Genomic DNA, 15,034 nt, shown 5'->3' on the forward strand with positions numbered 1-15,034 from the left:
CTTCTCCCCTGTGGTACCCTTGTAACAGATGCTGTGGAACAGGTTTTCCTCTGTTCCCTCCCAGCTCTCCCAGAGCTGGTTAGTAAAATGTCTGTTTCCAATTTTACTCACAGCCCCTTCACCCAAAGATGAAGACAGGTCCATAGCGAGTATGCTGGAGAATAATGACATAAAACACGATAATTAGCATTTATTGAAGGCTTACAGTCTGCCAGAGATGTTCTAAATCCTTTAAAGGTATTTCACTTATTTCTGCATTAACCCTATCAAACAGGCCATTCTGCATTTAATCCCTACTTTGGAAACAAGGAAAGAGTGGCAGAAAGAGTGAAGGCCACATTTACCCAGCTAATAAGAAGAAGAGATGGCATTCAAAGCCAGGGCACAGCCCAACCATCTCATCTGCTATAGTTGCATGCTCCCTGTCAACCTTTCAATCCTCTCAAGCAAGCTTGGTGATCTGGACTCGGTCCTATTATAGGTGGGTTCTCTAGGGGCATAACATCTGTATGTGCTCTCATAAGGTCTATTTATGGCTCTCTGGATGTGTCTAGCTACATCTGAATCATAAACAGGCACACCTAAGGTCATTCACTGAACCCTTCATCATCATATATGATTTCATTATATTGTTTCCATAAACCTGGGCCTTCAGCTTTTCTAGTCCCATTTAGCAGAGGATGACAACTTATATAATGCATTTAGTCAAGAACCCACAGCTATCCGATGGTAGACATTCTACACAAAATCTTTCAGAGAGTAAAGTTGTTGTTTTGTTTTTTCTACATTGGATGAGAAAGTTGTGGGTCAGGTGCTCAGAGAAGGCTGGTAGAAGAGGTAATGGTTAAGCTGGGATGAAAGGAGGGGTTAATGTTCAGACCTGTGGAAAGATCAAGAGAAGGTATCCAAAACAGGAGGAAGAGAATGGACATTCTCATGAAGTGAGGCTCCATGGAACGTGAAATAAGCTTAGAACTCCGGAATAAGTCAAGACCAAAGTTGTGACCAAGGAAATTCTAAGAGGCCTTGGAGACGGTAATGTCTATGAAGTAACCTGTGTGTTCAAGTGGTAGGAGATGAGCGCTGGGCAGAGAGATTAGAGGGTTTAAGCCGGTTTGAGAAAATCAAGTGAGCTGCATTCTAGGCCCCACTTAGCAAACAACCTCTTCATTTTTGGGGAGATTCACTCACTCTTATGCTTTTGTGTCTCTCTTTATCTGGTCCCTCCCTCTTCCCTAATAAAACTCTAGTTTCGGGTCTCCCCTCCACCCCAGATCCCTCGTAAGAGAGGTGTTGTGTAGCCATTTCCTCTGGATTCAAACGCTCCCTTCTGAGAGAATCTCATTAAGACTCAAAAATGAAATTAAAACAGAAAGTTTCAGGAAGTAAATAAAACTCACGATCTGGAAGTTCCTGAAATGCTTGCAACTTGGCTTTATGAGATTAGTTTACCTCACTTAACCTGTTTTCCAGTCTCATTCATTTTGCTACAGACAATAATTTTCTTCTTCTTTGTGGCTGAGTAATACCCCATGGTACAGGCATAGCATAATTTCATCATCCATCCACTGGCAGGTACCAAAGGTGATTCCACAAATTAGATATTATGAATAATGGCACGTAAGACATGGACCTCTATTATAAGATAACGTTTTTTCCTTTGGGTTTCAGTCCAGAATTGGTAGAGCTGTTCCCCCTATAGTTTGTTGAGAAACCTTCATGACAATTTCCACCAGTTTGCGGCTAATGTTTTACAAGTTTTCAGTGTAGTCCTTTATATCCACGTCAACTGTGTATTAAGATCCCTTTTTTTTTTTTCCTGCTAATTGCTTGCATTTTATATGACTGACTTTGGGGACTGTTTGGTATGCAGCACATGTAACTACAAACTGCCTGAATACAAACAGAACAACAGAGTTGTATATTCTAAAGAAAAGGAGTTTAACTAGAGGAAGCAAAGGGAATGAGAACATAAGCGTGCCCCAGCCTTTTGTTGGAGGTATTGTGGTATATACTTCCAAGACCTTTCACCAGATCTTCTGCTGACAAGTTTAATAAATAGCTAGGTATCTTGGTCCTGGGGGAGCCATAATTAATTACCTAGTCAGCTTCATTCATGAGAGCGAGCATGATAGGTTCTTCATGTTGCCTTTCTCTGCTGGCGTATTGACTGAAATCCTGCTCGGCAATTTTTCACACATGATGGAATTCCTCTTGGAGCCTAGAATTCACTCTCAGAAATCTAGTGACCCCCTTCTGCTATTGATTAGTAAATCACTCCACATCTGTTCTCTTCTTCCAGTGTGCACATCAAGAGTCCCCAGCCTGCTTTGTAGGTGCAGGCGGCTAGTTCCCGCAATGAGCTATAAACAGAAACATTCATTGCCGCACATTTGTAGGGCAGTTAAGGGTGGGAGTAAATTCCCCAGGAACTCCATTCCCTGCCACTGCGGTGCCCATAGATGACAAGAATTGAGATGGATGAGCTACAACAGGGAAAAAAAAACCTGAACTTCTGAATTACCGCACAGAAGACAGGCTTCCTTGCTTGGACTTTGCACAAAGAAGTTACTAACGTTTTTTTATGTGAAATTCCTCAACTGTGAGAGCTTATTTATTACCACAGCAAAGCCAAGCGTATACTGACTAAGAAGCCCCCGAACCAGCTGCACTAACCAGAGGAAGAAACTTGACAATATGTCTAGAAATGTTGTCAGGGCCATCTCTGATGGTTAAGTGGTAACTTAAAAGGGAACACCCATCATATAAATCTGTATGTGTGAGGAGCAAGGTGGGAAGCTTCCTGATGGGAGGAACTAGTCATTACAAACCCCAGGAGGGCTCTGTCTGCCTCCTTATTTTACTTCTTGCTGCTGGGGCACCATTCTCCAAGAGAAACGTTTCCCCTTCCTTGAAAACCCTGTGTCATCACTCCTGACCTCAGTGTTCCACTTACTGTGTAGATTTAAGCAATGGATTGGCTAGGTGTGGTAACACATGACTGCTAACGCTTGAGAAGCCGAGGCAGGAGAAGTATTACAAGTTCAAGTCCAGTCTGATCTATTCATTGACTTCTGAGAGAGCCAGGGCTATATAGCAAGACCTTGTCTCAAAAAAAAAAAAAAAAAAAAAAAAACGTACAACAAACAAACAAAAAGGAATGAGTAGTCACTGTCCCAGAGTACAGGCATCGCAAAGACTGAGTCAGTTATCACCAGGACCACTCTGTCACCTTGGGAGGTCCTCAGAGGACTCTGTCTCTGGTCTAACCTCCTTCTCTGATGGCCTAAGTCACAATCACTTGCACCCAATCCCTGCTCCACTGATCATGTTACCTTTCCTTCTGGTAAACACCTAACCTCGCTACCTCCTGTTTTTCCTTAGGTAAAAACATTGAAGATCTAGCCCTCACCAAACTGCAAGTATACAGTATAGCATTCGCTACAGTTGCTTTGTTGTGTGGCTTCCCTCTTGCGGAGACAGGTGTGATCATTGGTCTCACTGGGTTATTACTGGGACCACAGTGATAAGGACACCGTCTCCGTGTCCTTCGGTTAATCACATCTGCAGTCTGAGGCAACACTTGAAGATGCAAGGGGTTAATGGTTGATTTCTCGTATGGGGTGTTGGTTAGCTTCTTGCATCAAGCCAGAAGCCAAGTATGTGCCCATTACCGGAATAGAAAGACAGGCAACAAATGCAAATGCTTTCTTTCTCTCTCCCGGTCAGGACCCTGGTGGAAGAGGAGGGGTCTTCTGCAGGGGCATCTGGCTGGGAAGGGAGCTGAGAGTCACTCCTGTTAGCTGTCGGCGCTACTCTAGAAGGACAGATCAAAGCTAGAGTCTGAGTCCCTTTGGCAGATAATTGGTTGTCCAGGGTCCACTTGGAATGGAATGGGGTGGAGAGCACCTGTGTCTTTGCCTGGATGTGATAGTCACACAGTAGAGTGGCCGGAAGCCAAGACCTGACCCCTCAGGTCTTCTTGGGCATGTGCGAATGAGTTACCTTTCTAATGTCTGTGACAAAATGCCTGACCAGAGAAACTTAAGGGGAGAAGGATTTCTTTTGGCTTCCAGTTTAAGTAAAAACATAGTCCATCGTGTCAACGGGGCATAACGGGAGGGCCGTGAGCTGGTCACTCCATATTCATGGTGAGGAAGGAGAGAGAGATGAATGCTGGGGGACACTCTTTTTCCATTTCTTCTTATATTCAATCCAGGACCCCAGCCAAGAGTCACTAACACAGACAGTGAAGCACGGGTCTACCCTGCTCAGTTAAATTGCTGGAAACGCCCCCATAGACACGTCCAGAGGTGAGTCTACCAGGTGCTTCTAAATCAGTCAGGTTGACACTGAAGATTAGCTGTCACGGCAAGGCGGACAAAGGCTGTGATGGAAGGAGTGTGATGTGTTGGAGAAGCTAAAATAAGAATGGTGTGGAAAGAGTAGGCGGGTCTTCGCAGGGGCTGGCTGGTCAGGGACGGGGCTGCGCGCCAGTGGTCGTGACACTGGCTCGGTGGCGTTCGGGTCTGCCTCTTCCCGGCTTCGGCCGCACGAATGGCGAGTGGTGGACAGAGTAGGAATCCCTGTGACGCGGCCGAGCTGCAGCATCCAGGGGTAGACGTGCTAACTGCCAAGCAGCTCGCCGACACTGGCTGCAAGACCTTCTCCGCTTCCATGATGCTCCTCACCGTGTACGGGGGTTACCTCTGCAGCGTGCGATCCTGCCGTTTCTTGCAGCTGCGCAATGCCAGGCGCCAGGCTGCGGAAGACCAGAAGTCCTCAGGAGTCATGTAGAGCCCGGCCTTCCCTTCTGAGCAGGGAGGTTTGAAACGTGGACTGGAAAAGACCTCCCTGGCATGCCGTCCATGGCAAGAGCTAGGCCACGATGATTCAAGCCTGCAGGGCGAAAGTACGTGGTTTCCGCAGCAGCACTGGCTTGTGCCATTTTGACAGTTTGTGGAGGCCATAAAATAAATGGAAATAAGAGGGTGAGGTTTATTACAGAGATTAAGTATTTTGCCTTGAATAAAAAAAAGAATGGTATGGAAAAATCTGAGTGCTACAACACACACACACACAAAGAGAGAGATACTAGGAGACACCAGAGTGATCAGAGGGAGCCTGCCTTTGCTAGGGAACCATGGCCAGCATGGAGAAGGTCGGTGGGGTTGATCTTAGGGTGAAAGGCACAGAATAAGGCTGTGATAAAAGCAAATGAGTTAGTCTCGCTGGTGGATAGAGAATGATATAATGTTGGGTATAGGCTAGAGACCAGCCCCTACGGTTTCAGTGAATTCACTACTTAATAGATGAATGGATTGGCCAGATCAAAACAGCAAGAAAGTGAGAGATAGGAAGGAAGGCACAGAGGGGGAATGTCTGCTTGCTGGAAATGAGTAGCATGTGAAAAGCACAAGGTGTGATAATAACGGCCATCGTAGAAAGCCAACTGAAGCGGATATGCGGCAAACAGACCCATGAGAAAGATAAACAGGAATCTAAGATACTGATGCATCTCTAGAAGCCAGAGGTGGAAAAGGACAGTTTGAGCATCACCAATTTGGTGATGCTCATTGAGGTAGGATGTGTTCAGAGGACAGCACTGAGAGAGAAAATAAAGAGGGAAATGGACTTACCACTATTTAGCTGACACCCTCTTGTAACAAATCCAATACAAGGATGTGGAAACAATTAAGACACGGTGCCTATCAAAGAGTTAAATGTAATGTGAGGTATATAGTAACTGACCAAGTTAGAGTGGATGCCGTTGTCTCTGAGTGAGTAGGGAAGTTCAGTCTATTAACTTTGATCCCTCACCCTCATAGAAGCCCCTTACTCAGTGAAATACCTCATCACCCTTGGAGCCTTGGCATTCTTCCTTGTGGCCTCTCCCCAGGCACAAGCCCTCCTCTTTCTGTAGCTTGTAGATCTGTCCTTCTGAAGTTCTCTTTCTTAGCTCCCCCAGGCAATCTTCCTCACCAAAACTTTCCAGCATTGCAAAACTTTTGACTCCAGAAAAAGTGAAACTAATGAACTCACTGCATTACACAGCTGTCTCTGCTAGTAATGAAATCCTTTTATTACAAGGGATTAGTTTAAAATATGTTATTAAACAGATCAGAGGGAGCAATGGCTGTAGAAGTCGTTAAAATGCAAAGCGTATGAGAGAACAGTTTCTCCCTGAAAGAAGAAGTGGGAAGTTGGGATTGGAATGATTGGGTTTGGGAGGAAAGAGATAGTGGTTTGCCCCAGGGGGATGATGGGATATGGACACAGGTGGTGGTGCTTACCTTGGAGAAGGCATTGGTGCTGGAAAGGACAGCTCTTAAGGATAAACCCTGGAGGCTGAGCACAGAGACTGAGCCAGGAGGGGTGCCAGGAAACAGGTATCAGTGGCTAACCGATGTGTTAACCCTTTGTCACCATTCTGACCAACTCTTTAAGCCTTACACGTGATGAAAGAGGTTCTCTTAGCCCTCCAAGTTTACAGACAAAGACAGTGAGTTTCAGAGAGGTTAATGCCTTATTAAGTTCATGCTAGTAAAAGGTAGGTGTGGGGTTTGAGTGTGAACCCATGCTTGCCAGACATGGTGGTGTCTGCTAGCTCTCGTCACCCTGCTAGGAAGAATGGCTTAATGAAAATGATACATGATACAGAAGGCCCTTGCATGTCTGGGACTGGAAAGATAAAACCTCTTGCTTTGAAATGCCTGCAGTCCAGTCATCAGAAGCAGTAAAAGAACCAGCTGAGGCCCTCAGGCTCCACACACTAGGGGTTGGAACTGGTGTGGGCGTGCCCGGAAGACTGGGTCTATTTGCGCAGGAAACGAGACGCATTATAGAACAGGATTCTTCACAACCCTGAGCAAAGAGAGGACTGCAGGAACCATTCTCTCTCCAAGGTCAATGGTCTGACCTTGACAGGACAGGTACAGCATAGGCTACACTTGTAATAATCCACGCTTGCGGTTCACACCCCATTCTCCGCCCCCCCCCCCCCGCCCCCCGGGCTGGTAGACCCCGGGAAACTCAATTATTGCAAGGAGCAGAAAAGCACGAACAATTTGGAAGTGTAGCCTCTCAAGAGTGGATGGCACCTGAAAGCTGAGAGCTTCCTCCAACATCGTAATCCTTCCCACAACACTGCTGACAAATAGAACAAATAAACCAGGGCTCCCAGCACCACGGGACAGCACATTTCTCCTGCGAGCAGCACTGACTTATTGGAACATTCTTTCATATATAGAACAGAGCTATGTCTGGCTGACACTTTTACCAATTAATATTAATTCTGTCCATTAGCCCTACAAAACCATTCTTCAATGTGACAGATCTTGGATATTTGGAAAGGGAGGTTACCTTTTTTCTTGATCCCCACTTCCTTCTTTCTTTTTTTTTCCTTTCTTTTAAAAACTATTTTTGGATGGCCTTGTGTACCCCAGGGTGGCTCTGAACTCTCTGTGAAGCCAAGTATAACCTTGAACTTCTAATCCTCCTGCCTCTACTTACTGACTGATTGGATTGCAGGTATGTAGCATCACACCTGGTTTGTGGGGTTCTGGAGATCAAACCCAAAAACATCATGCATGCTAGGCAAGCACTCTATCAACTGAGCCACACCCCCAGACTCTGAAGCTCCAATTCTTTTTTATTTTAAATTAATTTTTATTTTTTGAGATTGTGATAAAAATGATATGATTTCCCTCTTCCCTTTCCTCCCTCCAAACCCTCTCATATACTCTTTCTTGCCCTGTTTCAAATTCATGGCTTCTTTTTTCATTACTTTTTTGTTACACGTACATACACACGAACACAACCTGCTTAGTCGATGTAGTGTTACTTGTGTATATATGTTTTCAAGGCTGATCATTTAATATTGGATAGATAATTAGTGTGCTCTTCCCTAGGAGAGACTATTCCTCCTACTCTCATCATCCCTTAGTTACCTGTAGAGTTGTGTAGAGTTGAGAACTCATGGGATTTCTCCCCATCTACATTCGTATGTTTATTGGTGCCATAATTGTTCAGTGCATGTTTAGGCAGTCATTTAAGTGAGGGTTTATGCGTATAGCTTCTGGATTTCTAAGAGAAATATCTCACAGAGAACTCCCTGTTCCCCTGACTTTTATGTTTTTTTAAGATTTATTTGTGCTGTCTGCATGTATGCCAGAAGAGGGCACCATATCTCATTACAGATGGTTGTGAGCTACCTTGCGCTTGCTGGGAATTGAACTCAGGACCTCTGGAAGAGCAGCCAGCACTCTCAACCTCTGAGCCATCTCTCCAGCTCTGAATTTTACAATCTTTCTACCCCTCTCTTCTGTAGTGGTCCCTGAGTCTTAGGTAGAAGAGTTGTGCTATACATTATCATTTGGGACTGGGCTCCACAGCTCTCCTTTTTATTGGTTCTGACTTTCTGTAATGGCTCTAGTTAATTGCAAAAACAAGTTTCCTTGATGAGGGGCGAGAACAACACTTACCTGTGGGTAGAAGAAAAAAATATTTAAAATGTAGGTAGGGATCTGGGGGCTTAGTAAAGGGGCCATTTTAGGTTCTCCTCTAAGATCCATTATTTCACTAGCCCTGGTGGATACTGAGTTTCCAGTACCGGGTATGATTTTTCTCTTGTTGAGCATGTCTTAAGTCTAATCAGAAAGCTGTTGGTTACAACCAAGGTATGCGTACCACTACTACACTCTTAGGGTTATGGGGCCACGCTGGTTGTTGTGTTTCATAATGGGATAGGATTGTTGGTTGCTTTCTTCATTTGGAAGTTTGCATGGTGCCTTCTGGTAACAATGGGAGCTAGTCTTCAGGGGGTTAGGTTTTCAGGTCAGTTACAGCTCAGGGACCTCTGAGACCTGTGTCCAAAGTGCATGGTGTTGTTAGAAATGGAGACTTAGCATCCACCTCTGGGAAAGGCTATATTCTTTCGGGTTACTTTGCTCTGGTTTCTTGAATTACAGTGCTTTGATATTGCGTCATTGCCCTTGGGACAGAGACCACGTTAGGACAAAACATGCTTAAAAGGTAGAACTCAGAACTGAGCATTGCATTTCAGGAAATGACAGACAAATCTAGAGGGCTCATACAGTGCTCCTAAAGTCTCTGCCTTTGATAGGGCACCTTGGCTTCTACCTAATGGTCATACAACTTTTTTGGCTCAAGGCACTCCACATCACAGCCCTTGTCCCACTCTCCTCTTCCAGGTCAGCATGCTCCACCCAACCAACCCCTTTCTAATTATTTCCCAGACTAAAATTAATTATTGTTTGATGAGATGACCCTTTGTTGCAGCTTAATTTGATCACCTTTGCATCTTGACTCTGTCATCTGGCAAAATCATTGTCACTGCCAGTGATATCATCTCCAAATTCAAAGAATGAATGCTCATTGTATTTGTCTAAGTCATAGAGAGAAGTGTTAAATTTGTCAAGACAAGAGCATAAGTGTGGGGTGGGGACCCAATGCTGCCTTAGCCAACTCTGTCTCTGTGTATCTCGATAGTGAAACGTGAAGAATTACAATCTCACAAAAGGACAAAGTACGAGCAAAAGGGTCAGTTGACTGCTGATATGCACTATTGACCTGAAGCTTGGGATTTCCAGTTGCTTCATGATGGTTCCTTGTATACGTGTTTCTTATTACCCAGCAATTAAGGAAGTGCCTGCTAGTAGGGGCTAAATATGTTCTTTTCAAGCTAAAATGAAATGACCCCTCTTAAGGAATAGTTCCATGAAGACAAGTTAGGAGGCATGGTTTTCCTGCTCTTCTCTGAACATCCCAGAAAGGCAAGGAGAATATGATCCAATCCTCACCCTGCATGCAGTCTAACGAAACATAAAGATGCATGGTCAAGTTTTATGCCTCATGTGATAAACCTCATGGTAGGAGGTTCTACGAGAGGTATGCACAGAATACTGTGGGTCTGTGTACAGTAGGTACTATTTCTACCAGAGGGACTCAAAAACATTGTATTTGAACTAGGTCTTGAAGGAGGAATGGGAGTTTGCTGGGTGAAGAGAAGGGGAGAGATATTCTTGGCACAGGCAGAAAAGCATGAAGCGGAGACGTGGCACATGTGGGGAACAGGAAGGAATTGATAATGAGTGTGCATCGCATAGGACACAGCATAGAGGCAGCCCATCCTGTTCACCTCAGTGCTTCTCAGGCTCCTGTGCACTTCTCGCTGTGCCCGCTTCTTGGCGGAGTTCAGATGAACATTACATGCACCCTGCCTTGGAGAATTTACAGGCTGGAGAGATCTGCATGAGTCACTGAGCCACTCTGAGGCTCAGTGTCCTCTGAAGAGCAGAGAAGGTGATCAAAACTCAGGCTGTAGGGTGTTGGTCCTCAACCTTCCTAATGCGGAGACTCTTTAACACAGTTCCTCGTGCTGTGGTGAACCCCAACCATAAGATCATTTTGTTGCTACTTCAAAACTGTAATTTTGCCACTGTTAGGAATCATAATGTAAATATCTGATATGTGACCCCCAAAAGAGTCTTGACACACAGATTGAGAACCACTGCTATGGGGGATTGAAGTGGAGCATGTGTAGAGTGCCCAGTGCAATACACCACACATTTGCCTAGCAAACTTGTGGCAGAAGCCTTCCTCAGTCCATTCAGAATGGTATAAAAACCCCTAAACTGGGTAAAAAGAACTTATAATAAGGTCTGGAGGCTTAGAAATCCAAGGTGATGGTTCCAGAAGATCCGGTGTCTGGTGGAGATTTTCTTAAAGATTGGTGTTTCCTCTGCATGTATATATACACTTGCCACCTGTGTGTCTGGTGCCCTCAGAGGCCAGAAGAAAGTGCCAGGCCCTCTGGAACTGGAATTACAGATAGTTGTGAACTACCATGTGGGTGGTGGGGACTGAACCTGGGTTGTCTGTAAGCAGCAAGTGCTCTTAACCACTTAACCAACTCCAGCCCCAGATGACTCCTTTTTGCTAAATGCTTATATGACACAAGGGCTTTCTATTAAAAGATGCTGTTTCCATGGGTAAGGTGGCGCCCTCCTGACCCAGTCACTTTCTGTCTACCTGTCAGCATGCATTTTCAACAGGAATTCTGAGGAGAAAAAGAACTGAAACATAGCAGAGCCCCGTTCATTTCTTGTGTATATTCCCATGGTAGGAGGCCAAATTCCCATGGCTTCATCATTTCAGTGTGTCAGAAATGCAGCCTTTACCAGCTTTCTGATAGAGACGTCTCCAACCGAAGCCACACTGCAGCTTCTTTGGGAACGCTCAAATGCCAACTGAAATGTAAGCATCATTGACGTCCTTCGCCGAGAGCTTTCCAATTCCTGTCTCTTCATCTTCTCTGGGCAAAAGTTAGACATAGCCCAGATTCCTTCCCCAGGATGAGGTTGACTCTGGAAGGTTCTGGAACAGGAATTAGACCAGGCCACTAAGGATACAGTCCTAGGGGGGATATCCAGGGCCAAGGCAGAACCCAGTGGGTGGCAAAGCATGAAGACACATAACAACGTGAGCACAGTATGCAAATTCAGCACGAGAGAGATTCAGTATATATCTGACATAGATAGGCTCCACAGCAAGGAAGTACAGAGCACTGAGTGATGTCTTATACCCATTTGATCAGGGAGAATACAAATAGTTTGTGTGTCTGTACTTGGGTCCCCCTACCTACCTACTTTCCTAACATAACCCTGACTCAGAATTTTATGGAACTTGCTAATGACCATTCAGCCAGTACAAGGAGGAACTTGGATTTGACACAGGGCCTGACATTGTCATGACCATCTAATTTTTCCCTGTTGCTTTGATAAAACACTCTGACCAAATCAACTTGGGGAGTAGGGGTTCGTGTGGCTTACACTTCCAGGTCACAGCCCACCAGTGAAAGAAGCCAGAGCGGGAACTTAAGCAGGAAGCTTGAAGCAGAAACCATCCAATCCTGCTGCCTGCCGGCTTGTCCCCTGGCTTGCTCACTAGCATGAGCTTTTACATAGCCTGAAACTGCCTGCCAGGGCATAGTGCTGCCCACAGTGAGCTGATATTTCTTTCATCAATCAAGTATTGAGATTGAGACAGTCCCCTACAGACATGCTCACAGGCCAGTCTGATCTGGGCAGTTCCTAACTGGGGGCGTTCCTCTCAGACGGTGCCAAAGCTTGTCATTAGGCTGTGTCAGATGAGCAATTAAAGCTACCCAGGGGAGACAATTTAAAGCTACGCTTTAATATCTTTTTTGGTCATGAAAATAGCTACAGAGTGTGAATATCTACCTAGTACAGGAACTATAATCAGCAATTTCAATGATTTATGTGTTGTTTTTCTAGAACAAACTTCCCAGTCATCACTAGTCCCATTTTACATCCCAGAATTCCAATGTCCTCTACCCCAGAGTTAGATCTCAGAAGTACAACAATTGAGTGACAGTTGTGATTGCCTGGTTCCACGCCAGCTTTTGCCTCCTCTTCCAGGGTCAGCAGACACAAGAGTTGGGAATCAAATGCTAACAGGAAGTCCAGCCTGGCAGCCTGCATGGAGGAAGCTGTCACTGATCAAGGCTGGAACTGCAGGGAGTAACAGGCAAAGGTGACAGCAGCTGAGCTAAGAAGGGGTACCACTCACCATGTCTCTGGTGCCATCACTCTAGGGCAAAGGTGTCTAGGCCTCCTCCAAAACATCAGCTCTCCTTTGGGTCCATGAAAAACGCTCCTGTCAACAATTCCTGCAAGAAAACACAGCAGCCTTTGGTTTCAGAGCTAATAAATCTGGTCTGAACAAGTCTTGTGCCTGCAAGAGATGACTGAGAACACTTTAGTTTGTTCTCTGTGGACAAAGAAAGAACAGCTACCTGCCAAGAGTTACGAGCTCCCTGCTGGGAAAAGCCATGGGTCTTCTCCTAGCCAGAACACTGCCATCTTGAACATGACGCTCCCATTTTTTCAGACCCTCCAAGATCCTGCCTCTGCTCATTTTTTTCCCTCACCAAAGTAGTTTTAGAGAAGTGTTGCATCAAGAGTGCATGGTGAACGAGTCATCTGGAAGTGGGGGAGGAGTGATGGCCAGCCCTGGCAGCACTCTGTCTATTTGTTTCAGAAAAGGCCAAGGGAACACCGATGGCTGGCAATCTGCAGAACAGTAGCAATTATGAGGCACTTGGGGAGGACCCCTTCACCTTTAAGAACTGCAGGCCCAGATTAGTCTCCCACAGTGCAGGGACTCCTGGGGACACATTTGCTGGTTCTCAGTCAGGGGAAAAAAAAAAAGAGACAGCGTCCCAGCCTGTGGCTGCAGCATCCAAAGGTGGCAAAAGGACATGGCTTTGCAAAGCTAATGACCACTTTTCAATGCAGGTTGCTTGCCACTAAAGGGGCTCAAAATGGATGCCTTGGCTTAGATGATGGAGGAAAGAATACACATTGTAGCTTAAAAGGCTCCTAGACAGAGCTGGGTCTCTGACACAGCCAACAGTGTGTTGGGAAGTGGCTTGCCACTTCCATTGGTGGGTAAGATGAAGACGCCAGACAGAAGAGGACGGAACATGAACAGTCACCCTTAGAGTGTCTCATGTCCACCAGGCAGTTTGTTAATTCTTATGGCATCACTGTCGTCATCGTGCCCACACTGAGACTGTGGCCACACAGGGTACTCAAGTTCAGGTGGCAAAGAGAAGACATTCATAGAGTGCATAAGCTCAGGTGGTTCTCCTTCAGACCCTCATTTAGCTTAAGAGCCACTCAGCTCTCTCCTCACTGCCAGCGCCCTCTATCAAATGTGGCTGGAGCTGATGTGTGGACCACAACTGTGGTAGATCACTCTGATGGTCTCCTGCGCCGCTTCTAGAAAGAACAGAACTGATCTGATTGGTTCCATTTTATAGACCATGCCAGGGGAGCAGCAGAAGAACAAGGGAAGGGTGTGGGGAGAAGGCTACAACAATGTGAGGTCTGAAGTATAAGCAGGTGCCCTGGGGCTCTGAGAGCATCCCTGGGAATGCCGAAACCGTAAAAGGTTCCCGGTGACAGAGCCCACATGTCAAGACAAGGCTGCTGACCTTTAGAGTGGCTAGCCAAAGAGGTCCCGCCATAGTTTAACTCACCCCCTTAAACTATTGCTGCCATAACTAATGACAACATTCATGAGGGCACCTATGCTCTGATCTAGTCACAGTGGCTCAAGGCTTTGCATCCATCATGTCCTATAATATTCAGATCCTATAACCCTCAGATGCTAACATCTGTGGGAATGTTTTGGATACAATATATCTTTATCACTTAATCAAGATATCTACCCTGGAAAAAAAAGGAAAATGGGGCCCATAAGGCAGGCTTAATGGTGCAAACTTTTAATCCCAGAATTTAGGAGGCTGAGACAGGAGACTCTCCAGTTCTAGGGCTACATACTGAGTTCTAAGCCAGCCTGGGTTAACAAGAGAGACTGTATCCCAAAAGTAAAAATAATCTATCCTCCCAATCCCAGCCAATTCCACAGGTCCAAGTATTCCTCTAGAACAATTCCTTGAATACTGCTCTTCCCACCCAAGTCCAAATGAGGTCAGTGTCATTTCTTAGATGGGAAATATAAGGCCCCCAAGATGAAGTGGTTGCCAGTGAAGTGAAGCACCCACTGACAGGAAGAATCTCCAAGGCTTAGCCTTTGTCTGAGGCTCGCTGTCTTCTTTCAGTTCCTTCCCAACCCCTCATCACTTAAACATCACTCCTCACACCAAAGCCTGTTCATAATCATTTGTTAGGTGCATTGTCAGTATGGCTGTCCTGCCCCTCAGGTCATCTCTACCGGTGCATTTGGAGAACCGGAATGTAATGAGGGGAAGAGTCTGAATCTCCCACAGCAGACCTTGGAGGAGGAAGAGCAAGGCAGAGGGACTATCCCACTCACTTGGGCTAGCAGGTGAAACCTTGAAAACAGCAGTTGCCAGCCCTGAGCCATCTGAGACGTCTCCTCGAATCCGAGTCCAGACTGTATAAAAATTCACTGAATAGCAAGGAGAAGGGGCTTCCCTTAAAGCTGCTGCCAATGTGTCTTA

At 45.7% G+C, this 15,034-nt stretch overlaps 2 protein-coding genes across 2 annotated transcripts in view; both read left to right on the forward strand.

The window, feature by feature from the left end:
• Asic2 (acid sensing ion channel subunit 2) overlaps positions 1–15,034 on the forward strand; it is a 1,053,308-nt gene that overhangs the window by 680,362 nt on the left and 357,912 nt on the right. The window lies entirely within an intron of this gene.
• On the forward strand, positions 4,558–4,797 carry LOC110549610 (cytochrome c oxidase assembly protein COX14-like). The gene has a single exon (XM_021638860.1). The coding sequence runs from the start codon at positions 4,558–4,560 to the stop codon at positions 4,795–4,797; it is 240 nt and encodes a 79-aa protein (XP_021494535.1).

This window comes from Meriones unguiculatus, chromosome 7 (genome assembly GCF_030254825.1).
Source record: "Meriones unguiculatus strain TT.TT164.6M chromosome 7, Bangor_MerUng_6.1, whole genome shotgun sequence".
In the NCBI taxonomy this organism is placed as follows: Eukaryota; Metazoa; Chordata; class Mammalia; order Rodentia; family Muridae; genus Meriones; species Meriones unguiculatus.